Source organism: Dipodomys merriami, unplaced genomic scaffold, assembly GCF_024711535.1.
Source record: "Dipodomys merriami isolate MVZ:Mamm:240054 unplaced genomic scaffold, mDipMer1.0.p SCAF_35, whole genome shotgun sequence".
Classification (NCBI taxonomy): domain Eukaryota; kingdom Metazoa; phylum Chordata; class Mammalia; order Rodentia; family Heteromyidae; genus Dipodomys; species Dipodomys merriami.
In genome coordinates this window covers 13,481,086-13,507,546 of record NW_027205048.1, presented here as the reverse complement: position 1 = coordinate 13,507,546, position 26,461 = coordinate 13,481,086, and the positions used below count along the sequence as shown (strand labels likewise).

Genomic DNA, 26,461 nt, shown 5'->3' with positions numbered 1-26,461 from the left:
GTGACTCATTTCCAGGCCAACTGGGACTAGCCAGCTATCTTGATGGAGTGTGAGGGGGCAGCTGCTGAGCTTCCTAGTTGTACCCATGCGCAGCCTGACCCTGGGGTGGATGATGGTGGCACGAAGTCAGGGCAGCTTAGTCGGCTGGTGAGTCCAGATGTGCAAAAGTCCTGACCCACAGGTCATGTCCTGCTGTGACTCCCTCCCTTTCTTTCTCCCTTCCTCTGGAAATCCTTTACCATTGGACCAAGAGCAGTGTTTGTTTTCCAGGCAAATGAGGAAAAAGGATAGAAGAGAACTCTTGGTCTGCTGCCTTCTTTTCTTCTAAAACATTTTCATTCACTGGACAAATGCTGTTGTGATGACTTCAAATGCAATCCTGAAGGTTTAGAGGGAATTCCTCCTCCACTCTTCTTTGCAGTTCTATTTCCCATTTAGGTCTCAGTCTGCTTGTACTTTTGGCATCAAAGTACCAGAGACTACGTAATAGATATACAGTAGAAATTCATTCTCTTAATTTAGGAATCCAATGCCAAGGTAAAGGTGCCAGGAGATTTGGTATCTGATAAGGGCTGCTTTCCAAGGTAATGCCTGCTTGCTTTCTGTGTCCTCACGTGGTGGAGAGCGAAGAACAAAATGCCCTAGCAAGCTTCCTCAAACCTCTTCATAAGGACAATGTTCCATTTATAGGGACAAAGGCCTGGAAATTAATCACTTCCTGTTAGGCCCTACACCTGTGTGCTCCAATTGGGCATTAGGTTCCAACATAAACTCGAGTGGGAGCAGGGATTCATATATTCAAACTCTTGCTAGTTTCTTATGTTCATAAACTCCATCTGAGTTTGATCAGAAGATAGTTACATCCTGGTCCCTCATCTCTCAGTTGACACTGGATCATCGACATTTTCCCTGCTGTCTTCATGATTATGTTCAGAATGTAGCAGCAAGGTTGATGAGTGGATGTGTCATAGTTTCTCAGCTTTCTTCCTGCTTAGAAGCACTTGGGCCTCTCCCAACTCTTAATGAATATGACAAACTAGGAAACATGCCACGTCAAGTGTCATCATGAGTGTCCTTTTACCATTCTACAGGAATAATTTCCTTCTGATATACTGCAGGAAACTGGAAAAAAAAGAACTTCCTTATTCAATCTCCTCTGGTAGAAAAAGGAAGCAGGAGGTCTAGATTCAGCAGACATTAGGATGGCATCGTGTATTCCCTCCTTAGTGTTGAAAAAACAAGTCTTGCAAACCTTCTAATACAGTACTTCTCAACTTATTTTCATATTACCATGCTAAGGAAGCTTTTTAGACTTTCTTCAATTCTTCTTCCCTTTATTTTATTCAATTTTAAAGAATAAGACTTTTCTGGTAGTGTTGGGCTTTGAAGAGTCTGAAAACATTGTGAGATTTAAGATTTTTATACCTGAAGGACCAATTTCCTTACCACCTTTTTTTTTTGTCGGTCGTGGGGCTTGAACTCTGAGCCTTGGCGCTGTCCCTGAGCTCTTCAGCCCAAGGCGAATGCTCTACCACTTGAGCCACAGTGCCACTTCTGGTTTTCTGGTGGTTACTTGGAGATAGGCATCTCATGGACTTTCCTGCCCAGGCTGGCATTGAACTCAGCCTCCTGAGTAGCTAGGCATGAGCCACTGGTGCCCAGCTTCTTTACCACTCTTGAGAATCTATGCCCTAGGCTATGATGAAAACTCTGTGCCTTGTGCTCCCTCTCTCTCTCTCTCTCTCTCTCTCTCTCTGATACACACACACACACACACACACACACACACACACACATCAAGGGTCATACAGCCACCTAGATTACAGAAAAGAATATTTGTTTCCTTTAAGGAGTAACCAGTCTTATTCTCTTACAAGAAGGAGCTATTTAAATGGAGGAATCCGTTTCTGGTAATGTTCCTGATTGCTTTGGTGGAAGAGCAGGGTGGATCATCCCTGACACCTTTCATGCTTCCTAGCATTGCAGAGCGCCACTGTGCAGAGAGAATTGCAGTGGTGATGCCTAAAGATATTTCATCAAATGCCCTTATTTCCATGAGGGAAAGATGCGTTTGATACCGTAAAACAATGACATGCAGTCCATCTACAAACCCCCACTGCATCAATGCAGAGAGAGTAGAGCTGGGGTAAAATTACTACTACAATGAAAGATGAGACTGAGGAGAAGATTTTGATAATTTGTGAACCAAGATTCTTCTTCTGTCTGTGGCCGAGTGTGAATCCAGTATCAAAGGTCATGGTCTCCAATACTGGCAGCACATCTGCTTTCAATTGCAAAGGGAAGGAAGCTAATAGTGGACAGCCAAGCCCATGCTGAAAGTTCACATTCATTGCCTGGTTAGTGATGAACCACCTGGCTCTTGTGTCTGCTGAACTAGTGGTTGAATTGAACACCAGACAGTGGATCACCTGCCAATAAAAAGCTGCTCACATGGATGCTGGTAGCTAAGAATGAGTGGGCACCAGCAGAGATTAGTATCTGGGGCCTCAAAACAAGTGTGGCACAGCAGGTGAAATGACCAGCACAAATGTTATGTCAGCATTGGATTACTGCACCTTCTGGGACATACAGAGAGTTAGAAGAGCCTTACGAATCTGAAGTCCTAGCTCCATCTAGACAAGATGTGACTTAGGGAAGATCACAATATCTCTTTGAGCCAAAGTCCCCATGTCCATAGAATGGGGCCAGCCTCTTCTCCCTTGTCTACTACACCTGCTAGTCATGACTGTGTGAGATTCAGCGGAGAGAGAATGCACTGCTACTTCTCATGAGAACATTACTAGTGAAACAGTGGCTGAATCTTACTCAATTGTGGCTCCAATCACCCCTGTACCCCTGCAGTACTGATCCATTCTTTGAAGGACGTGGAAGACATAGTTCTTATTGTACACCATCTTGGATGTCTTGCAAACAACAGTCCTCAGTGGCCAGATTCGCTCACTTAAATATTATGGCTGCAAAACAAGTTATAAAATGAAGCACATTTTCCCCTAGGAGCCATGAGAATTAGACCTGTGTGCAGCCAATGGAGGCTGCGCTCCTTATAGGGGAGTCATAAATGCCAAGCTCTAGTAGTGAGGAGTCTTTCCATCTTTCCACCCCTTAAAGATATTCTTGAAACCCGCCCTTTCAGACAATCATAGAACCTCATGTTATGAGGGGTAATAACTGGGCTACCATAAATTCAGTCATAAATTCTTCAGACTACCAATTCTCCACTTCTAATAGATGGTAAGCTGCCGTAAAATGTGCATCAGGTTTGCTTTCAGTTCATTTTATGGATAATTTGCTACCCGAAATGTTTTGGAAGGTTGTTGGGCTGCATTCAGACCTGTGGTGTCTCTCTGGGGATGTGTCCTTCTCTGTTTTCATAATCTCCATTCAGGCAATTCTGGCTCATCTCTCAGAAGGGCAAAGCCTTCCTGACAGGCATCTCTTGCCCATGCCCTGGTTGAGATGCCCTTCCTCTCTCTGCTCCTGAAGCACCTGAGATCCCACTTCTATTAACCCATGGTCCTAAAATTACTGCACGAAGACTCCAGCCTCCACCATGAGTGTGGGCCTCCTCAGGTGCCCAGCAACGAGCAGGTCCTCAATAAACTTTGGATAGATGGGATTGTGAAACAAGTCTCACCTGGCAAATCGAAGGTTCTACAGCTGCCTCACAGGTACTCGTTCAGGAATGTGAGGTGAGACTGTCTCTGGGGAGAGGATGCGTCTAGAACTCTGTCCCCAAGAGTGGCTTGTTCTCCTGTGATTGGTCAGCCTTTATTTCCTCCTCTGGCAGCTGGTATCAGACCATGGCACATGTGCATTTCACTTCTGTGCTGCAGCCCAGTTTGCCTACCATTTAACCCTGGGATGTCTTCTACCATGTCTACCACATGCTGACCTTCTACAGCACGTGTGGACTGGCTGTTCCATGCCTCCCGTCTGCCCCACTACCTGTTCCAGGAGAGCTGGAGCACCATCGGCCTCCTCAGCCTAATGGGGCAACTGTTCAGGAAATTGTGAAGAAGTTGTTATGCATTATTCATTGATATTCAATAGTTAATTGGGCAAATGATAGCCAAAGGTATCTATTAGGAAAGCAGAACATCACAGTGAAAAAGTAATGACCCTACCTAGGGAGAGGACCAGAGAGTGACAACCACACCCAGGGAGGTGACAACCACAGGGAGGTGATAATCACACCCAGGGGTTTGACAGCCACACACTGGGAGGTGACAACCACATCCAGAGAGGTGATAACCTCACCTAAAGTAATGACAACCACTCCAGGGAGGTGGCAACCATGCCTAAGGAGGTGACAACCACATCCAGGGGAGTGGAAACCATACCCAGGAAGGTGACACCCACAACTGAAAAGGATATCGCAGTCTGCTGCAACTGTCAGAACAGTACTGTAAACTTGGTGATATATAACAGAAATTTCTTGCGTCTACAGTTTACAAGTCCAAGCTCAAGGTCCTGGAAGGCTTGGTATCTGGTGAGGCCTCAGTCTCTGGGGAAGGAGGCCAATAAGCTTCCTTGGGGCTCTTTTATAAGGGTGTTAATCCTGTTCATGAGTCCCACTGGGACCTACTCACTGCAGATGCCTTCACCTCTTCATCCTATTATAGCAGTGATGAGGTTTTGGTCTGCAGGTCTTAAGGGAAACCAGTATGTAGACCCCAGCTGGGCTGCTGAGTGCAGGGCTGGGGTGGATCCCAGGGCAGGCGCTGGCAGGAAAGGTGGGCATTATCCCAGAGAAAGGAGGGTGTTCTAGTCAGAGGTGTCACAGCTGGGCTATGGGAAGGTTGCTCCCAGAGGACTGTGGAGGTGGCTGTCCTCTTGGGAGTCCTGCTGTTTCTCTATGAGGCCACCTTTGCTGAAATCTTCTAATTCCTCTTGTCTTTCAGTTGATGAAGGTTGTGAACGAAATGTGTCCCAATATCACCAGAATTTACAACATTGGAAAAAGTCACCAGGGCCTAAAGCTGTATGCTGTGGAGATCTCTGACCACCCCGGGGAACATGAAGTTGGTGAGGAACCCCCCTAGGATGGCGGTGGGTCCCCTTTCTAACAATTCTGGATGCTGGGCATTAGCAAATTAGTTGTCTAAGAGCTTTTCGTATAGCTCCTTCAGGACCAGAGGCAATTGGCAGAAGGGCTAACTAGTTTCCTCAGGCCTGCACACACACACACACACACACACACACACACACACACACACACACACACACACACACACACACACACACACACACACACACACACACACACACACACACACACACACACACACACACACACACACACACACACACACACACACACACACACACACACACACACACACACACACACACTTTTATAGTCACTCTCCAAAGACCCATTATTGAGTGGGCCTTGGTTCTAGTATATGAATTTGGGAAGGCCCTATATTAAACCATAGTATTGCTCTTAATAAGAATCCAAGCTTTGAGAGAGAAAATATTCAGATGGCTCCCTTTCCCAAATAATGTTATTTGTTGACTTGCCCTCCAGAACTACTTCCTGACCACATCAACTCATTTTTGGGTCCTTCTGAAACTTTACAGGAAGTTCTTTTAAGAAAAGCAATCATTTTTCAAAAGAGAAAAATGCTTGTTTTGGCTCCTATGGAACTTGTAACCTTTAAACCCTGAGCTCTGGTTTGTTTTGTCTACCCTTGCTAATAAGAAAGAACGTCACTGTCCCATGGCTTGTCTCATCTAAGAGTTGTCTGTGCCTATTTGGGAATAAAGCAGTTTTCCTTCCTTCCTTCCTTCCTTCCTTCCTTCCTTCCTTCCTTCCTTCCTTCCTTCCTTCCTTCCTTCCTTCCTTCCTTCCTTCCTTCCTTGTAGCAGAAAGTTACATCATCCAAGGCCTTGAATGGGCAGGCACCAGCATGTGGCTGTGAACCTGCTCACAGGAGCCCATGTTTCTGTCTCTGTAAAGGTGAGCCGGAGTTCCATTACATCGCTGGAGCCCATGGCAATGAGGTGTTGGGCCGTGAGCTGCTGTTACTGCTACTGCAGTTCCTGTGTCAGGAGTACCTGGCTCAGAATGCACGCATTGTGCGCCTGGTAGAAGAGACCCGGATCCATATCCTCCCCTCCCTCAATCCCGATGGCTACGAGAAGGCCTGCGAAGGGGTAAGGGCACCAAACAGCAGCCGGAAGCCTCAATCCTGAGGCATGCTTCCCAAGTTCATGGGAATGTTACCTTGGAGTCTTCTGCGTGTTTCTTGCTAAGGCTCAGGCTTCCTCCAATGGTTTCTGAGAGTTGCAAAGGAGGAATTGAGGAACAGTGATTCTGAGAGAGGGCCACAAATGGGAGACGTCAACGTGAATAGTGATATTATTGCATATATTGAATGGCAATACTACAGCACAATTAGCACCTTGCATTGGCTGATCCTCAAGATACATACCAGCCTTGGCTATTACCTTTCATCTTCTCATCAGTGCCCCAAGGATGGCAGAGCTTATTATTCTGAGATTCTACTTACAGTGTACGTTCTAATTATCATATGGAATTTGTATGTATCATAGTTACGTATGAAATATAATTAAGTGTATAGTTACATCTTGAGTCTAGTTTGTTTTGTATTATGTCATATGATATGCTGTAACGATATCCTACCACAACTGGCCAGCTATGTCTACCATGGTCCCTTTGGAATGCAAGCTTTGTGATATAATTTTTTTCTTGTAGTTAGAGATTTAGGATGCTAACTTGTAAGCCAGACTTGTGGCCAGGGCAGGAAGAACGTATTAATATAATGTCAGTACTGCAGCAATGGAATCATAGGCTCAGCTCTCCTCTAAGGTTCCGCCACTCTGTGGAAGGAGAGGTGAAAGAAGGACTCTAATTCTTTTCAAGCACTGCCATTGGCAGGAGTGGCTCTCCAGGTTTTCTCTTGGGGTATTTATTCCCTGTGGATGCTATCCTTGGATCAGAGGCTGTAGAGAGGGAGGCTTTGAGACGTGTCCAGAAGAGAAGGACATGAGTGCTGCTTGCATGGTTGGGAGTCCAGGGTTTCCTGCAGTCTATGTTCTCTTCACACTCTGAATTGTTGCCAGGGCTCAGAGCTGGGAGGCTGGTCCCTGGGACGTTGGACTCATGATGGGATTGACATCAACAACAACTTTCCTGATTTAAACACACTGCTCTGGGAGGCAGAGGATCGTCAGAATGTCCCAAGGAAAGTTCCCAACCACTACATTGCCATCCCTGAGTGGTTTCTGTCTGAAAATGCCACGGTGGGTATAAAAATATCTGGAGGCCAGTGGGAGGCCAAAGGGTGCCCGCTGGTATTTGCACAGGAGATGACATTTAACAGCAAGACAAAGCCAGTTTTTTCTTTCTTGTTTTCTCCAAAAGTAGGCTAGATAATAACTACCTTTTAAATTGGTATTTGAGAGATTCTTCGTAGGAATAACTAATTATATTTCTTCATAATGGTCCCTGAATTGTGTGTGTTTGTTGCTGTGATTATTATCCTTGTCAGTCAAACTTCTGGGCGCTTTCCCTAAGCTGCACTAATTGCTGGATATATACTCAGTTCTACTTCTGGTAGTGTATGCAAGGCAAATTTCTGGTGATAAGCAATGCTCTGTGTAAGTACACTTCTGATGATTTATGCACTCAAAGACAGTACTGAGAGAGTTCAGAACACACATTTCATTATAGTGAAAGACTGAAATTTACCCAATGCCCACTGGCTTTGTAAGCATACGTAAATGAGGCCTTCGTGTAGAAGAGAAAAAGTCTGCACAATAGCTTCGATCAAAGTCCTTGATGAGCCTTAGAAACGTAAACTAAGAGGAAGAAATGGCAGAAGACAAAATTTGGTTTGACTGTGTCTCCTCTTTTTTTTTTAGTTTGAAAGCAAGGAAGCTGGGCAGACACTAGTGGCTCACACCTGTAATCCTAACTACTCAGGAAGCTGAGATCTGAGGATCTTGGTTCCAAGTTAGCCCAGGCAGAAAAATTTGTGAGACTCTTATGCCCAGTTACCAACAAAAAACCTACCAGCTTTGAGTGAAAAAAGACAAGCAAGAGCATGTGGCCCTGGGTTCAAACCCCAGTATCGGCATGTAAAGGAAAAGAAGTAAAAACAAGCAAGGTAGCTTTTAGATGTTCTATTCAGGCACATAGACCTCTTTCTGAGGTTCTGGTATAGTCACAGCATGGATTAGCCCTGGTCCCATCTGATGAGCTTAATTTTATGATTAGCCCAATCTGTGGCTCCTGGTGTGTTTTAAAAGCAAAACTCAATGCTAGTGAGTTCTATTCCAGACTCGGTTTTCTATACTGCACACTGAAATGATTTCCTATCTGTTTCTCTTCCATTAGCAATTTATCCTGCTAAAATTATTTTCATTGGGATTAAGAATGTATTGTAGATACTGATTCACTTCTCCATATTTAACCATAAGAGACTTTTCTTTTTGTGCCCATACTTGGGCTTGAGCTCAGGGCCTTGGTTCTATACCTGAGCTTTTTTGCTCAAGGCTGGAACTCTACTACTTGAGCCACACCTCAACTCCTGGATTTTTGGTGAGCAATTGGAAATAGGAACCTCATGGGGTTTCTTCCTTCAACTTGAATCCTGAGAAGCTAGGATTACAGGCATGAGCTACTGGCATCTGGACTGCATATCAGACTTTTAATTTAAGCTTTTAACATTGTCAGCTTTCTTTTTCTTTCTTGACATTTTATCATAAAAAATGTCAAACATACAAAATTAGAGGAAGCTGTAAAGGACCCACGTGCTGCATGTCAGCCTTGACACTCAGCGAGTCATGTGTCATCTCTACCTTCACCCACGGAGTCTTCCTCTCCTTACTGAAGCAAATTGCAGGTGCCATGTTATTTCATTTACAAATATTTCAATAGCTATGTCTAAATATAGAGACTTGTCTTTTAAAGCAATAATATGTTACCATTATTATATCAAAATTGTTTCTTGATATAAATTACCCGATCAGGGTTCACATTTCCCTTGTTATACTGATTGGTAAATTACTTCCCTCCCTCCCATTTTCTTTGGTTCCATTGAACCCCTCAGTTTGTTTAAATCAGGATTCAATAAAACCCATTTGTTTTCATTAGACTCCAGGGTATTTTAATAACGAGTGTCCTCTCTATTACATTCTTTCTCTTTTTTTGTGGCTGCCCATCTTGAGTATCTTGCAACAGCTCTGCTGTGACCCTCTGGGTTCTGTGCAGTGTGTTCTGCTATCTGGATGCTGCTGACGGCAGCAAGCCTGCATGCTGTGTGTACTTCCCTTTATGATTGCTAGAAATGGACAGTGACATTGAGGCTGAACTGAACTAGATAGAGTAAGGGATGGGATACAACAGCCCAGGCACCAAACCCACGCCGGGCCTGTTTCCCCAAGTGGTATGTCATTGGTCTGAAGCACTGTGCATTTGCATTTTGTATAAGGCTCCACTGCTGCATGACTTACAAAGCCCCCCAAATTAACTAAATGACCTTTTGCAGAAAAAAACCTGTCAATCCATGAACTAGAGACATAGCCATATTCAGGGAAGATCTTTGTTAGGTGTGTGCACTCCCGGGGAAGCATGTTGCATTGGTTTTTGTGGATGAACATTTTATGCTATTTGTGGATGAACATGCTTGACCAAGAAGAAACTTACTCTGGTTCTAACATCCCTCTGTGGTAATCACTTGGAATATTCCTACAATGGAAACTAGAGAATCTGCTAATCCATTATTTTCCAAGTCCAATTTCCCCAGGACAGATTTGAGATTCCAAATATTACTCTGATTATTTTGTAAAATTACTGCATTTACAAATTATGTGCCTGTTTTGAAAGCTGGAGAGGTGAAGCAATTTCTTTCCTCTTCCTTTTCTTTATCAATTTTGCATATTTCCAGGTGGCCATGGAGACCAGAGCAGTCATCTCTTGGATGGAAAAGATCCCTTTTGTGCTGGGTGGCAACCTGCAGGGGGGCGAGCTGGTGGTGGCATACCCCTATGACATGGTGCGGTCCCCGTGGAAGACCCAGGAGCACACCCCTACGCCAGACGATCACGTGTTCCGCTGGCTGGCGTACTCCTATGCCTCCACTCACCGTCTCATGACAGATGCCCGGAGGAGGGTGTGCCACACAGAAGACTTCCAGAAGGAGGAGGGAACCATCAACGGTGCTTCCTGGCATACCGTTGCTGGAAGTAAGTCTGAGATTTGCTCTGCCTAGCATCGTGGGGCCCAATGGTCATCATAGCCCAATGGTCCAAAAGGCATCTACAGGTGTCTCCTGGAAAGCCCTCATCTTATCTGCATGCCCAGCATGATTGCTAACAATGGCTACCATAACTGTGCCCTTAAACCAATGAGCACTCTGTTAACTCCTTTCCCTGCCTACTTACCTTGAGGTGGGTGTGATTATCACCTCATTTTTATAAATGAGAACTAACTGGGATTTGGAAAATGGTGATAATCTACCCAAGAAAGAAAGGGAAAGAGCTGTGTGTGTGTGTGTGTGTGTGTGTGTGTGTGTGTGTGTGTGTGTGCGTGTGCGTGTGCGTGTGTGTGTGTGTGTGGTGTGTTAAGCTTGCTCTTCACACTGAGATATTTGGATCTTACAATGGTCAAGGATGACTGTAAGTGGACTTAGTGGTGATATTGAAGTCAAAAGCAAGCCCAGTGAAGGGGCCGAGCATATGGGTGCTGGCACTGAAGCCAGGACTTTTCACCCAGAGCTGGTCAGATTTTAAGGAATGTTCGTCATTGGCCACTCACCCCATGTTCGGTGGGAAGTCAGTGAGCTGCAGGTGTGTCCTGCCTGAGACCTCTGGGCCATGTTGACCAGTTCACAGACATCTGCTGTCCACCTGAGGTCTGCAGGCCCAGTAGTGCAGCCTCGCCTGCAGCAGGTGATTCAAGCCAACTGTGTGGCATGGAGAACAGAAAGCGTTGCTACTGGGATCCACATAAGCCTGGAGAGGATTCTGTGGAGACTCGGGGAGCTACGTCACCAGGGCCAGAGGACACCACAGTCCTCATGTCAGGGCTTGTAGTTGGCTTCCTCCCTCAAGTCCAGAGCTCCTCAGTTAGGGAGGAGGACCGCAAGTTCCTCAGGTCCCTCTCGATGGATGGCCAGACCTCGGCATCATTTGCCTTGCTTCTTTTCTTTATTCTATGAAGGGTGGCTAAGCCAATGATGAATTTGAAACTATTCTATGTTAGATAGACCTGGGCTCACATCTGGCTCTGTTGTTGGGATGCTGTGTGACCCTGGGCAAGTTAGTCTAGTCTTAGCACCCAGTACATTACCCTTAGCAGAGTGAGGGCGGTGATGAAGGTGACAGTGCTATCTCCCTGTAGGATGTTTGAGGGTTCCTTTGTACTCAATGTCTGGCTTATCAGCAACATTCTACTGCCACTTCCCCTCCTCCAGGGGCATGGGGCCATGAAATCCCTAGGATGAGCTTATCATTGCTCTCTGCAATTGCAGTTGATTGCATTTGACTTACCTGTTATTTGAGTCTGCTGGAAACGGTTTTAACATATATTTCAAGTGTGTCTCTACAGAAATATTTGTTCCCATGGACATTTGAAAACATGTACACAGCCAGGCATGGTGGCTTATACCTAAAATCCCAGGTATTCCAGAGGCAGAGTTAGGAGAATCTTGGTTCAAGGCCAGCCAAGACAAAAACAAGCCAGGCATGATAGATAGCACACGCTTGTGGTCCCAGCTCCTCAGAAGGTGAAGTAGAAGGACCATGATCAGAGGCTGGCCTGGGCAAAAGCTTAGGACCCTATCTGGAAAACAAAATAAGAAAGCAAAACAACTGGGGGCATGGTGCAGATAGGAGAGCACTTATTTAGCAAGCATGACTATCTAGTTCAATCACCAGTACTGCCTAAAGTAAATCAGTAAACAAATAAATGAAAAGTAAATAAAACATGTGCAGAAGGCTGGGTATTTTTTTCTTGTTGTCAGACAAAGTGGAGGCACTCTGCTTATCCCTCTTATGACTCTGTCCCACAGAAAATAAAAAAAAACAAATGCAAATCCCCATGTCTCAAGAAAATTTCCTAAAGGCACACAAAAGATATAGTTAACTTCAATTTTTAAAATGTGTTTTTAATTTACAATTTAAAACATTCAATTTTAGAAATTGAACAATCTCTCTATAAAAATCCTTACGTGAAAATATTTCTTTTTTTCATGGCCGCTGTGATTCAGTTGGGTATGGACCCAGCTGGGTTGCCATTATCCAGCCAACAGCAACTTCACGGGCAGCCACCTGCAACATAATTACATAGGCAGGATTTGATAGGTTTTCTCTATCAGTTTCATTTCCCATGATCTCGGGGGCTGGGTGACAGAGCCATGTGGTGTCTTCAGCCTTTGTAATCCTTCTTTGGAGTAGTGTGATGGAGTCTGCAGATTCATTGCTTTGCAGATTAATGAAATGCAATTTCAGATTTCCTCCCCTCTCCCTCTGTCTTTTTATTCAGTTCTTTCTCAGTTATTAGTGGCGCACTGCGGGCAGCTGTTAGTGGGGAGGAGGGCAGTTGGGAGCAAGAATCAATGCATTCAAATGCTCAGCAAAGGTATGCGCTTTCAATCTCTGGAGTTGACATGATGCTGGGCTCTCTGTTCCGGCTGCAGCCCTGCACTGCCCTCCAAGAGGGAGGTAGGTAGCTTAGCAGACACAGCAAGCACAGTTTTTAGGAGTTGCCTGGCTCCAGTTTCCCTGTTGAAGTTTCCCTGCCTCAGACAAGAAGCAGCAAGTGAATGGTTGAAGCCATTCTTGGGCCTCGCTAAGCCTTATGGGAGTAGCGGGACATGCACAACAAAGACAGTAGGGCCTACCTAAGCTGTCCCAGAGTTCCAGTTCTCCTTCTCCATGTTCTCTGGCTTCTGGTACTTCAAAGCAAAACAGCATAGAATACTTAATTGTCCTATTTTGGTACTTATAAGGCTTCCACAGAGGCTTTGAAGGAAGCATGGTGCCTGATTGCACCACAGTGCATCTGGTACCACAGGGGTGCAGATGTCTGTTTTAATGCCGGATTGGGGTCATTTGTAACAGCAGTTCCAGAAAATCATTCAGGGACCAAGTATGTGTCAGTCTGGCTGCTCCACATCCTGTCCTGTCAGAGTGCAGAAGGTCTGTCCACTTTGGGGCTGTCTGGGTAGATGTCACTGCCTGACAGTCCCTCAGGATCAGTGCTTTATTTGGAGATATAGCAGACAGGGCCTCAGATCTTAGCTCTGGCCTTTTTAGATACTGGATCTGGATTTAGCTTTATATTTGTAAACCTGCGCAAGGCTGTCTCGCTCTGCTGTGCTTGGCAGAAGACACAGTGATCTTTGGGCATACGACAGGCCCTGGCTTAGGGAAGACCCACAGGAAGCAGTAGGAATTCATAGGTGCTTCTGAGAATTGGAATAGTAAACTCCTGTAGATCTGTCTGTGGAGATCAATTGAATTAAACTTAGAAATCCATACAGGTGATGAATGATAGCTTTATTCCAAACACAGCATGTTAAACTGCGTCTCATAAAGCAAATACCTGTTCTTGTGGAGAGAGTAATTCATTTACTTTTGAACGTCTCTGCTTAGAACTTGCTAGGTCTTCTGATTTAAAATAATCTTATGCTTACCCTCAGTTTTGACTATGTGGTCCTATTTTTATATTTATTTATTTATTTTATTTATCTTTAAGGAGTTGTACAGAGGGGTTTCAACTCAACATGTCAGTTTGTAAGTACAGTGTACCTTGATCACTGTCACACTTTCCACCGTCATCCCCACCATCTGTCCCAACCCCACCTACCTCTTTAAGTTGCCTGGTTCTATTTTCACATAAGTACATTGAATACAGTGACTGTATTCACCCACAGTTTCCCATTTTTTTGTCAATGATACCCTATATGGATCTGTCCTTACCTCAATCCTTCCCACCTCTACCCTCTTCCAACTCTTCCCAATCCATGCTTGTTTGCTGTCCTGTAAATATTTGTCTGCTAGGACTATATTCATCTGTTAGGACTATTATGTAAAGTAGTAGATTCTTTAAAACTAGTAGATTCTTTTTTTCTCTTTTTTCTCTGGCAGTACTAAGGTTGAACTCATGGTACTCTACCACTGAGCCATGCCTCTAACCTGTTTCATGCTGATTTTTTTTAAAAAATCATTTTTTATAAAGATGCTGTACAGAGAGGTTACAGTTATATGAATAAGGTAATGAGTACATGCTGATGCTGATTGTTTTAATTAATTTACTTTATCATTACTGTAGAGGTGATATACAGAGGAATTGCGATTACATGAATCAGGTAAATGAATACATTTCCTTTTGTACAGTGTCTTCTGTTCCTTCATTCCCTCCCAGTCCCTCCTCCCTTCTCCACCCATGAGTTATTAGCTCACCTTCATCAGTGTCCAGTGAGCTCCTCTACTGCACTCTTCCTCCCTTTTTCCCTCAAGTTCTGTGCCCTTCCCTAGATGTACACTTGAATACACCATACACAAGGTAAAGAAGACAGGATCACCAAAAACTAAAAAACAAAAGGAGAAAAGATAAAAAAGAAGTTTCTTGTTTCTCTATCTTGGAGTTTGTTTCAGTGTGTTTATTATTTTATGTAACTATGGAGAGGGGCTTGGGCATTGTGCCTCTGTTCTCTCCTAAGAGTTCTCTCTTTTGGTCTCACTGTATGTGAGTATTATGACTCCTGAATAATTTATCGTATCCCAGTACATTTTTTATCTGATTTCTATATATCAGAGAGAACATGGATGGAACTAGAACAAATTTTGTTAACGTGAGGTAAGCCAAACTCAGAGAGACAAACAATGCTGATTATTTTTAAGACAGGATCTGGCTTCCTTCCCAGAAGCACACCTATACTGCACTCCCATATCCAAGTTTCTTCACTAAGATGGAGTCTCATAGAGTTTTCGTTCTAGCTGGTCTGGAAGCAAGGCCCTCCTAATCTCAGCCTCCCACAGTAGCTTTAAACGGCAGGTGTGTACCATTGTACTCAGCTATGGTTACAAAGGGATCTCTTGAACCATCAGCCTCCCAAGAAGCTAAGATTAGGTATGTAGGTGCCACCTAACCCAGTTTTGCCATTCTGGTCAAGTGCTACCACCACTGGTGGATGTACCCAGAGCCAAATCTGTCAGGGCCCTGCTCTAAGCACTCATGCTCTCTCACAACCAAAGAGGTGAGCATAAGAACCATCATTTTGGTATAACAGCAGATGAGATGAAGACCATGAGATAAGAACACCGGGATGGGAAAGAGAGGCAGCGTTTGCAGAACGCCCGTGTTCTAAGGTAAGGGCTGGCAAATTACAGCCCATGGGTGAAGCAAACTCAGACATCACCTGTTTTTGTGCAGCTCATGATAAGAACAGTTTTTGTATTTTTTAAGGGTTACATTTTATGGGGTTGTGTAAGTACTTATGTAATCACCTTGATTTTGCTTCTTTGGCAAGAAAGCATAAAATATTTACTATCTGATGCTTAAAAGAAAGTTTCCCAATCCCTGATCTGAGGCATAAATAAAACCTCAAGATAGTAATCAAAGTCACTAACATTTAGAGGTTGCTGTGTACTGTGTTAACTGCATGATACAGACATTACCTAATCTTTACAGCTCTGAGGGGATGGGTATTGTCTCATCTTGCAGAGGAGGAAACTGAGTCACATTAAAGTTAGAAACTTGTCCAGTGAGCATCAACCCAGACCCAAACCCGTGCCCTCAACCACCACATCAGATGGTGGCCAAGTCCCTAGAGAGATGACATGTGTGCAAAGACTTAAAAGTCCAGACACATTTGAGACACACACTGCTATCTAGCTGGAAATAAAAGGAAACAGAGGCCAGCAATGCCCACTCCTGTTGGGGATTTTCAGTTGGGGAATCATTACAACCTATGCGTGGTAAATGACATGGGTCATGGCCGTTTCCCTTCAGTATTGTTTGTCGTGGCAACAGATTAGAGATAACCCCAGCATCCGCCATTAAGTGGTTGAGTGGTGAAAAGAAATGATGGAACATAATGCAACTTTTTAACAACAAGGAGACCCTTCATTTCTGTGGTGTTAAGTCAGCTACTACAAAGTCTTAGTAACACGTAATAAGCATTTCTTTCTCAGGTGTCTGTAGATCAGCTGTGCAGAGCTGGCTGATTCTAGACTACAAGATAGATACACATCTGTTCTACTCACTGCTCAATTCCTTGGGCCCCTGGCTTGTGTAAATAAGCAAAGCCTTTTAGGCTCTTTGGCTCAGCACTGGCACATGGTCACCTCTTGTTCTTTTGGCCTAAATGTGACATAGGGAAAGGCCAGAGTCAAGGAGCTCTCACCTTTTGGGAAAGAAACCAAAAAGCTACACTGCAGAAAGTATAGATGTAGAAAGGAACGAAGGAAGACGTTCACCAATAATTCAGGCAACCTCACAGGCTGGTACAGAACAATCCAAGTGCCTCCAAGATGCTCACAGCAGCTGATGTCATCCCTTAGTCAAAGCCATATATTATCTGTCAACGCCAAGTGACCCCAGGGTGACTTCCACGTTGGAGGCATGCCACTCACCATGCTCAGTGGGGTTGGCATCTGCACTGCCCACCATCTTGGACATGACGTACTGTCATCTGCACTGGCCACCACCAAGCAAATGACAAAGTTGACATCTGCATCAGCTACCATCTTGGACACAGTGCATGAAAATCTGTATTGTCTATCACCTCGGACCTCTGTGGTACCCAGCCTTCTGGCCCATCTCCATCGAGGCCCCCTAGTGTGGTCTAAGGGGCTGCTGCAAGGTGACTGTAGGTCCCAAGCTTGTCCTGCTGTGCATCCAGCAGTACCTCAGGTGCTGCCTGCCCCCTGTGCAGCCCTCACAGGGACCACTTCCTCTCTCTCTCCAATAGATGCCCATCAGGGATTCCCAGCACCCTCACCCCTTCCCCAACTTCTCATCAGCCCCTCTTGTCATTGTTAGACAGGAATTTCCACAGGCCCAGGTCATACCTAATGTGTTCAGTGAATTAGTGATCTTTTATGCACTGGTTACTTTTAAGATAGGGTACAGCAATATGACTGTATAGCAACCCGCCTATTTTAGGTTTCCCATCATAGATGAGAGGATAGGATAGGTACAAAGCCCAGCTTCTGTCAGGATGAAACCTTATAGACTTCTCTGCCTTGGCTGTCTTGGGGCCACAATCTTTCCAATCACAGTCTCTGATATACCTAGGATTATAGGCAAGATCCACTGGTGCCCAGCTTAGTGCTCATTGATTCTTGATGCCTCTGTCCAGTTGTCAAACATTCCTGCTTCCTCCCTTGTGCCATTTCTTGCATCTCTCAGTTAACATGTCTGCTGGCCTTTGCAGGTCTGAATGATTTCAGCTACCTTCATACAAACTGCTTTGAGCTGTCCATCTATGTGGGCTGTGATAAATACCCGCATGAGAGCGAGCTGCCTGAAGAGTGGGAGAACAATCGAGAATCTCTGATCGTATTCATGGAACAGGTACGGTGGGTGTGTGATTGAGGAGAGGGAGTAGCTCCAGGCTGAGGCCGAAGTCATGGCATCTACTGAGTGTTTCAAGCCTTAGGCATTGTTGTCCTGGGCCAGCCACAGTGCTACTGGGTACTGATGTCTCTTTACATGCCAGCAAACAGACCCATAGAAGGGTGACACTCCGTGGGTGTCGGCAAGTGCTCCCCGGCTCTGCTTTGTGGGGAATAGTGATACTGTTGGAGCAAACCTCCTTGGGCCCCTTGACTTAGTTTGCATTTACCACAAGAAAAGACCACAGACAAGAGGCTTAAACAGGTTCTGGAGACTGAAGCCAATCATCATGGTACCCGAGGTTGGTGTCCTCTGGGGACCCTCGCGGTGGCTCACAGGTGTCTGTCATCTTGCCGCTTCACACGGTCATCCCTCTGAGTGCTCCTGCACTGTGTCCTCACTGGATCAGGACCCACCCTCGTGGCCTTCTCTGTACACACTAATCTCTTTAAAGGCCTTGCTTCCCCAAACAGTCAAGACCTGAATCTCCTGTAGCTCCCCATGTCCCCAAGCCTTCCGAATCATGTTGTCCTGTTACCTGGTTGGTGAGGGTCCTGCTGTCCTCCCTGGGAACCTCAGGTGCCGTCTCTACCGTGTGTTCTCAAGGTCAAGTCCATTTTGTAGCACTGTTCAATGCTAAAAGTAATTGAATAATACCTGCTCCATGGAGCAACAATGGCCAACTGGAAATCAGAAGGTTAGATCAGGAATGTCGAGCCTCAGGCCCTGCCATTGGTAGAAGTTATGGGGCAGGGGTTGGCACCCATATGCAGCATCTGAGTCTACCCCATGAGGGGCCCAGTGGGTTCAGTAGAGCTGCAGGGGCTTCCCTGGCACAGAGAGTTGTGGTCTGGTTCTTCCTTCTTGGAAAGCTATGAACACATTTGGTCTCTACCTTGGAGTTTCACGATGAAAGTTCTTTGTCCTTTGCGTGTCTAAGAAGATAGAGAGCCTTGTGATAGGTGTGGATAAAGGTTATGTATATAGAGAGTGTTATTGCCAATGACTTGAGCCCACCTTGGATTGTCACATTCTGCAAATAAGGAGATGGTAGAATGAGATTTAGGATTGTTCTGTGTCCTATGACACAGCTAATCAATACAATGACCCTAATTCAGAGTTGTCCTTTCCAGGAAGCTCTGATTTTCTTTTCTTTCCTCTGTCTCTGAAGTCACTAAGTTCATTAGAGCCCAGACAAGTCCAAATAAATTTACCTTGTAAAAACTAACTTACAGTTTTTGCAACATGCGGTGGGCTCATACCTGTAATCCCAGCTACCTAAGAGGCTGAGATTGGGGGGATCATGGTTTGAGGCCAGCTGGGCAAAAAGAAAAAATAGTAAGACCTTTCTCAATGAAAAGCTGGACACAGAGACACACATCTGTCATTTTAGCTCTGGAAAAATCTAACACAGGTTGTCCAGGGATAAATTAGGAAATAAGCGAGATTTTATTTCAGGATGACAGCAAACCTCAGGGATAGAGGCATGGGCTCAGCAGAACACTTGCCTAGCAAGCGCTGATACTGGAGTTGAGACTGGAGTTCAAACCCCGGTAACTGAAAAACAAGCCCAGTTCTCAGTATATATATTTTGATGAGAACCTCCACTCGTATTTCTTTCTGTTTGTACTTTTTATTGTTATTCCTATGGAGTTGTTCAAAGGGGTTACAATTCTACAAGTCAGATAATGAGTTTCAATGCTTCTTGGACAATGTTGGCCCTTCATTTGCTTTCCCCCATTTCCCCCTCCTGTCTTTGCCCATGAGTTACTTGGTTCATTTTTTACATAGTATATATCAAATATCATAACTGCATTTGTTCACCTTTCCTCCCTCCATTCTTCTGATCTCCCTAAAAAGATTTTTAAAAAAGAGAGCAAAAACAACAATATCACCACCACCAACTCCATGCTTCCATTTCCTGGAATTCATTTTGGTGGTAGCATTTTCAGTATTCACAGCAGTGACCTCAAAGCGTATCAGAGCCTCATAAATTGTAGATCTTGGGAATATTTTAATTCCAATGAAAAACTTGCTGATGCCCTCATAAGAACATGAACATTATACCCCAAATCCACGAAAGCCATGGAGCTTGAGCCTTCTTGATGGGGATGGGGCTGGCATTAGGCTTACGGCCCACCTCCCTGTGCTGGTGGTGGCCAGAGCTGGTCCGTGGCTCACTCACCATGTCTTGTGTTTTCTGAGCAGGTTCATCGTGGCATCAAAGGTATGGTGAGAGATTTACATGGAAAAGGGATTCCCAATGCCATTATCTCCGTGGAAGGCGTTAACCATGACATCCGAACAGGTAACTAACTGCAAATGCTTACAAACTATCTCTTATGAAGAAATATATAGTCCCTTGAAGTGTTTCACATAGGTTACAATCAAGACCAGAAACATCTTACTCAGAGCTGAGTAGTATCTCCTTCCTCTGACTTCCCAAGAGATGTTTGAAAGCCAGGTTTTCAGCTAATACATCCCGGCTTTCTCTCTTGTTCTTGGATTAAAGACAACTGCCTTCCAGCAGTGGTGGAGGAATAGGAGTAGAGAAAGCAGCTCTGACCCACACTGGCAGCCCCTGCATTTGTGGTGATGGAAGAGCTCAGCAGGGCTGGAGTACAGTCAGAGACAGAAGCCGGGGTGGCTTAGAAATCCACAGGGAGACTCAGCTACCTCCCTTCCTCCAAGACACAGAGTAGCTTGGATATTAAATCTCAACGTGGCTATTTGATTTCCATTTGAATGGAGGGTAGAAAATTCTAGAATGTTGGATAAGGGGAGGGCCAGAAGAAGACCTTGAGAAGGCAGGGCTGAAATCTTACTCCAGCTCTCTTTACAAAGGAAGGAAAGAAATTGTAAAACCCAGGACCCTATGGACCAAATTCAGTTGGCAGTACCCAAATGGCCTTTAAAATTTATGTTCACTATCTTTGAATAGTTGTACAAATTGGCCTCACATGTGTTAGGGGTGCTCCTGGCACAGAGCAGCCCCTGGGCCACATGGCCACTTCAGGAACTCAGTGTTGTTTACCACGGCCAGTTCCCAGAGACCCTCCATTCCTGTCCTCTCCTGTCTCTCACATTCACTCTTTGTGGGAGGCAAGCTGTTCTTAACCTTTGTTTTTTGTCGGTCGTGGGGCTTGAACTCTGGGCCTGGGCGCTGTCCCTGAGCTCTTCAGCTCAAGGTGAGCACTCTACCACTAGAGCCACAGCACCACTTCTGGTTTTCTGGTAGTTTTTATTGGAGACAAGAGTCCCATGCTCTTTCCTACCCTGGCTGGCTTTGAACCATGATCCTCAGGTCTCAGCCTCCTTAGTAGCTAGGATTACAGGCATGAGCCACCAGTGCCTGGCTGTTCTTAACCTTTTTCAGGGCAAAGCAGAAGCTCAGGAGGCTAGCTGGCTCCAGGAAGGTTAGAGAGGCACTGGGTTTGGATCTAAGTCTTTGGTTCCCCCCACCACACCTCCATGCCCCATTGGGCTGAGAAGTCACCTGCAGGCACTCTGCAGTGCCCTTAATGCAGACCTCACTGATTTCTCTCTAGGAGGTGATAAGAAAACAGGTACTCCAGCAAGTGCTAGGGCCCCTTGCATTCAGGGCTATCAGCACCTGGGATACTTTAGTTTAAAACTGGACATCACAGCCAGGTGCTGATGGCTGATGCCTATAATCCTAGCTAGTCAGGAGGCTGAGATCTTAGGATCACGGTTCAAAGCCAGCCCAGATAGGAACGTCTATGAGACTCTTATCCGCAATTAACCACCAAAGAGTCAGAAGTGGAGCTGTGGCTCCAGTGGTAGAGCACTGGCCTTGAGCATACAAGCTCAGGGACAGCATCCAGGCCCTGAGTTCAAGCTCCAGAATTGGCACATGTACGTGCGTGCACGCGCACGCACACACACACACACACAAACACACACACACGCACGCACGCACGCACGCACGAACGCACGCACACAGAGCTGGGTATCGTGGTCCTACAGTCCGGGGCACAGCGGGTGATTCTGACACCCGCTTCCCTCTATTTTGTGTGGACTAACAGCCATCTGCAGAAGTTGAGGTTGTTATTGTAGCGCTTCTTTCGGTCTGTACCTTCTTCCCCTGCGTGGCGGTCCCTTGGCTCCTCCCCTGTCTTTCTGGCCTTTCCTTAGATGTCATTGTGCCACCCTGTTTGTTCAGCTGTCAGCCCTGGCCACCTTGCGCACACTGCACAGCTGCCTCACCTCACCTCTAGCAGGCCACTCAGTGGTCAAACCCTGGGCTTCTTAGCTCTGCCTCCCCTCCACCCGGCAAAGGGCAGGAATCATCCGCTGTTTGTTGAGGTTGTTATTTTCATCACAGACACAATGCCACTTAGAAGAGGTGGGCACTCAATGAATATTTATTGAATGACTATGTGAATGGATGTATGAATGAATGAAGAGATGGGTGAGTGGACATTGTATGTGTGTGGGTCCCAGGGTGGCACAGTGAATGGCAGAGCTGTGAGTGGAGCCAAGGACTGCAAATCCAGAACTCCTTCCTTTGTCCCCACGCTGGTTCTCCTACTTAGGGAGAAGGAACCCCTCCTCTGTACACTGTTTGTGTATATTAAAGATCCTATTTGCACAACTGATCACACTGACCTGCCGGGAAGTGGAGACTTGGGTTGCAGGAGGAGGTGAGCCTGGGATTGATCTTGGCCCAGGTATTCAGTGTCCTGCTGCCTGGCCCAGTTGTCTAAATGGATGAAAGGATTTGAACTACCACAAAATAGTAGACTGCTATCAATCACCCCAAATGGCAATCTTTCCACTTATTTACCAATTTCCTTGCTGAGTAGTACTTTCTGAACTTTCCTGCCATTTGTCTTGGATTTTACAGCCATTGACCGTGAAGTTTTATGCTATCTCGCAGTCACTTTTGTATGTAGTAGCTCTTCACAGGCATTCATTTAAAAATCATCAATTTATTCACTCATTCATTCTTGCAACAAATGTGAACTGAGCAGCTGTAATGTGCCAAAGGCCATGGGGGTGGGGGGTTAACAGCCACTGTAAGTGTAGGACAGGATTTGTATTTTAAATAATGCTGCAGAACTCCTTTAAAAGAGCTTGGGCCACTCCTTGCACTATTCAGTGCCTGGTAGGCGATGTAAGAAAACCTGAGGGTTTTAAGCTGCGTGGGAGGTAAAAAGGCCCTGGGGCCCCCTAAGCATGCTTTGCCTAATGGGCTCTGGATTTCAAGCCCTATAATCAAGGAGACAGTTTGGATGAGCTAATGGGAAACACACAGCTCTTCCTTTATTTCCCCCTATAAATAATTTCCCAGCGTGCCCTGCTGACTGATGCCCCCCTTCTTGCATACGTGGCTTCTCATTGGTTCCAGCATCTTTCGGCGTTCCACAAGAGTGCTGAATTTGCCTTCATTTCTTTCTATGGATTATATGAGCTGACAGGCTTCATTTCAGGAGGGATTTTGCACAAAGTAAACAGAAGTATTAAACGGAATTCCACACGGAGGAAGAATGCGCTTGAGACGCATCTAAATGTATTCGCCAAATACCTGGCTTGGAATTCAACAGGACATCTGCCCTTAGCAGGCAGCGAGGGTCTCCTCACTGGAGCTCATCAGAGGAGTGAGTGGAGGCCAAGAGCCCACTCCCTGCCAGTCTGTCTCCATCCACAGTTAGCTGAGGATGGTCCCTGACGATGACCTGCAGATCTGGGGTGCTGTGGGCTCCCCCTGGGCTCTGGCTGCAGTTTATTTGGGCTCCAGGCCTCCTTGTCTTCTCATGTCCAAGTGTAAATACTTGGAGCTCTGAGTTTCTGGACTGTGGGCAACAGGATGGAGGTTGTGGAGGGTGTTCAGCACCAGGGCTTTCTCCTCGGTGGTCTTGCCTAGCTCTTTCCAGAAGCGAAGAATTCCACATCTTTTAGAATTGTTTTCTATATTTGTAGCCAAGAGAAGCCAGAACGAGCCACTGGCTGATGGCTGTACAAGATGGCGTTCTATGTGAGGGCACCCTGTTCGCAAGTTCAACTTCATAGTGAATGGCTCTATTGTTCTTGATTGCCTCTCCATCTCTGCTTGTGTGTATGAACTCTGCAGGGAGTCTTCACCCCAAACCACTTCCTGTTAAAACCATTAAGGCCGCCTCCATGGAAAAAAACATTGGCGGGTCCACGTGCATTAAGAACATCGGGGTGCGGGAGCTCAGCAGGTTCCCTGCTGGCCACCTCGGTGCTCTCCGCCTGCCCGGGCTGGTCTTGAGGAGGTCTGGCGCTATTTGTGCTCTGAGGTCTCCTGGTTTCTTTCCACAGCCAGTGACGGGGATTACTGGCGCCTGCTGAACCCAGGAGAGTACGTGGTCACTGCGAAGGCAGAAGGCTTTACCGCCTCCACCAAGACCTGCATGGTTGGCTACGACATGGGGGCCACGCGGTGTGACTTTACGCTCAGCAAGACCAACCTGGCCAGGATCAGAGAGATCATGGAGAAGTTTGGGAAGCAGCCCGTCAGCCTGCCCGCCAGACGACTGAAACGACGGGGAAGGAAGAGACGGCAGCGTGCGTGACCCTCCTGGACCCTTGCGATGCACCCAGACCCTGAAAAGGAAATCTACCCCAGTAGTAGCTCTGTAGAGGACCTGCTCACTGTTTTGTCTGTAATTCAAGGAGCCCCTGGGAGCAGGTGCACATTGCTATGCAGGCCCGGAGGGTTTTTCCTTTGTCCCCATTTATCCAAAGACCTTGGATAGAGCAGCAGAGAACAGCTGGTGGGAGAAAGTCAACCTGAGACTCTGAGAGAGAGAGGAGCCTCCTGGCAGCCCAGGAAAGAAAAGCAGCCCCACTCCATCTCCCCACCCGCCTTCCGTGACATCAAGAATTCCCCCGTGCGTTGTGCATTTGCAGTTGGCACGGCTGACATTGCAGACCCCTGCTGACCCTGTGTTGCCATTTGAGAAGCTCTCTGTCCCCTGGCCTGGGGACATGCTGGGCTGCTACAAACACATTTGTCGTTCTGTTGACAATAGAGGCTTTACTAAGTGAGCATCAGCGTGCCCCATGAATCAGCTTAGTTTTCTTTTTTGTAACAAAGGTCATGTCCATCCTAAGGGAGAGTGCAGAGATAATTTGAGAGGGATTATTGGCTAGCGGGCCTCATGGGGCTTGTTGCGTGCAACTGGAGTCCTCCAGGAACCTTGCTTCCCCTCTTCCTCCCCCTCCCCCAACTCCCTGCTGGTCCCAGAGGCTCTGCAAGTGGGAGAGCCTGGTGTGTCAGCCTTCTGAAGGGCTAGGCAAGTGAGCCTGATCTCCTCTGAGGCTGGCTAGGACTTGGAAAGTGAGAGGAGGAGGAGGCTGACCTGAGCAGGGCTCGTCTTGTGGGTGTGGGCTGCCCCTCCACGGCCTCCTCCGAGGTAGCCCTGCTTGGCTCTTTTCAGAAACAAAGAATCCCACACGTTTTCAAGTTTTTCTTCTGCATTTGTAGCTAAGAGAAGTCAGAAAGCCACACACTGATGGCTTTTCATGCAATAACCCACCCTCCCAAGATGGTGGAGGGGAGTTTTCTGATGTGTAGAATGCCAGTTCTCCCAAGTTAGGCAACAAATATTGGGTGAAAAACGCTTAGGACTGTCTTGTAGAGCACTGGTTTGGGAAGGGTTCATGACTTAATCATCAATCTACGGAAACAGTTTGTATCTCACTTTTTCTTCATGTGGCTGCCTCCATGACGTGGGAAGAGCGAAAAAGAAAATAAAGAAAGCAAATGGTAGTGATCCTCTGGTGTGGTTTTTCTGGGTTCACTGACAGCCACCCGGATGCCAACTCTACTACCTCTCTGAGGTTGGTCACGCTAGAGGAGACCTCTGCCTACGGTGGCCATCCTGTGTCCCCATAAAGGGCATATCAGCCCTGATGCCAGCTGCTTAGAACCTTTCCTGCCTCTTGCCAGGGAGACTCATGTGTTGGACCCACAGGTGCCTCTAAAGACAGTAGGGAGCATCTTTCCAGAAAATGTCCTCAGACAACTTGCAGACAGTCTGCATTGGGGTGAGCAGACTTTTCTGATAAAGGGTCAGGTTGTCAGTGTTTCCAGGCACTGCAAAGTCTGGTCATAACTCTCCCTGCTGCCACTGGGTGTAAAAGCAGGCATGTGCATACATAAGTGGGGAGGGTATAGTTTTGTATACCAAAAAAAGGTCTTGCTGGACATAGTCCCAGGCTACTGTAAACTCTGTCCAGTAGACCTCTTTGAGATGATGGAAATGTTCTGTTGTGGGCAATCAAATGCAGGAATCTGAGCAGGCCCCAGTCGCACTGACTTCGACTCCCTCCATGTGAAAGATTGCTGAGGGGGCTACATGATACAGAAACCCAATGCCAAGTTGTTTGGTAATCACTGAGCAATTTCTGTAAGTTCTGAGACCCAGGATTTACTCCACCATTGTCCCGCATCTGTCATACATGCACTGTTAAAGTGTCATTGTGATGGAGTGTGGTGGTGCTGGATTGAAATGGTATTTTGTGTGGCAGGGCCACAAAAATAGTTTTCCAGATTTGTAGGTTTCAATTTGCTCTGGGTGGCCACCACTGTGTCTAGAGAAGCTTGAGATTCGGTCACACTTTGTATTGGTGTCCTCATGTTCCCGGGGGACAGTCACAGTGCTGAGGGTAGCCCTCGCCATCTAGCAAGCTTGGCCAGGAAGCAGCAGAGTTGGTTCCATGCTGCTGAGCTCAGGGTACCAGGGCGACCTCTCCCGAGATTGTGGAACTTTTCCTCCTGCCTCTTATCCCTTACCTCCTAACACAGCCTCAAGTTCCTCACTGAGGCACAGGAAATCCAGAGAAAATCAGGAG

General features: G+C 46.2%; 1 protein-coding gene across 1 annotated transcript in view; it reads left to right on the top strand.

The window, feature by feature from the left end:
- Window positions 1–25,372, top strand: part of Cpxm2 (carboxypeptidase X, M14 family member 2) — a 107,183-nt gene extending 81,811 nt beyond the window's left edge. Inside the window, exons 8-14 of the mRNA XM_069988243.1 lie at window positions 4,923–5,046; window positions 5,984–6,180; window positions 7,111–7,290; window positions 9,939–10,236; window positions 17,436–17,575; window positions 19,826–19,925; window positions 23,924–25,372. Of these exons, the coding sequence (XP_069844344.1) occupies window positions 4,923–5,046; window positions 5,984–6,180; window positions 7,111–7,290; window positions 9,939–10,236; window positions 17,436–17,575; window positions 19,826–19,925; window positions 23,924–24,177 (1,293 nt within the window). The 3' untranslated portion in view covers window positions 24,178–25,372. The remainder of the gene's footprint in view (window positions 1–4,922; window positions 5,047–5,983; window positions 6,181–7,110; window positions 7,291–9,938; window positions 10,237–17,435; window positions 17,576–19,825; window positions 19,926–23,923) is intronic.
- Window positions 25,373–26,461: the final 1,089 nt, after the last annotated feature.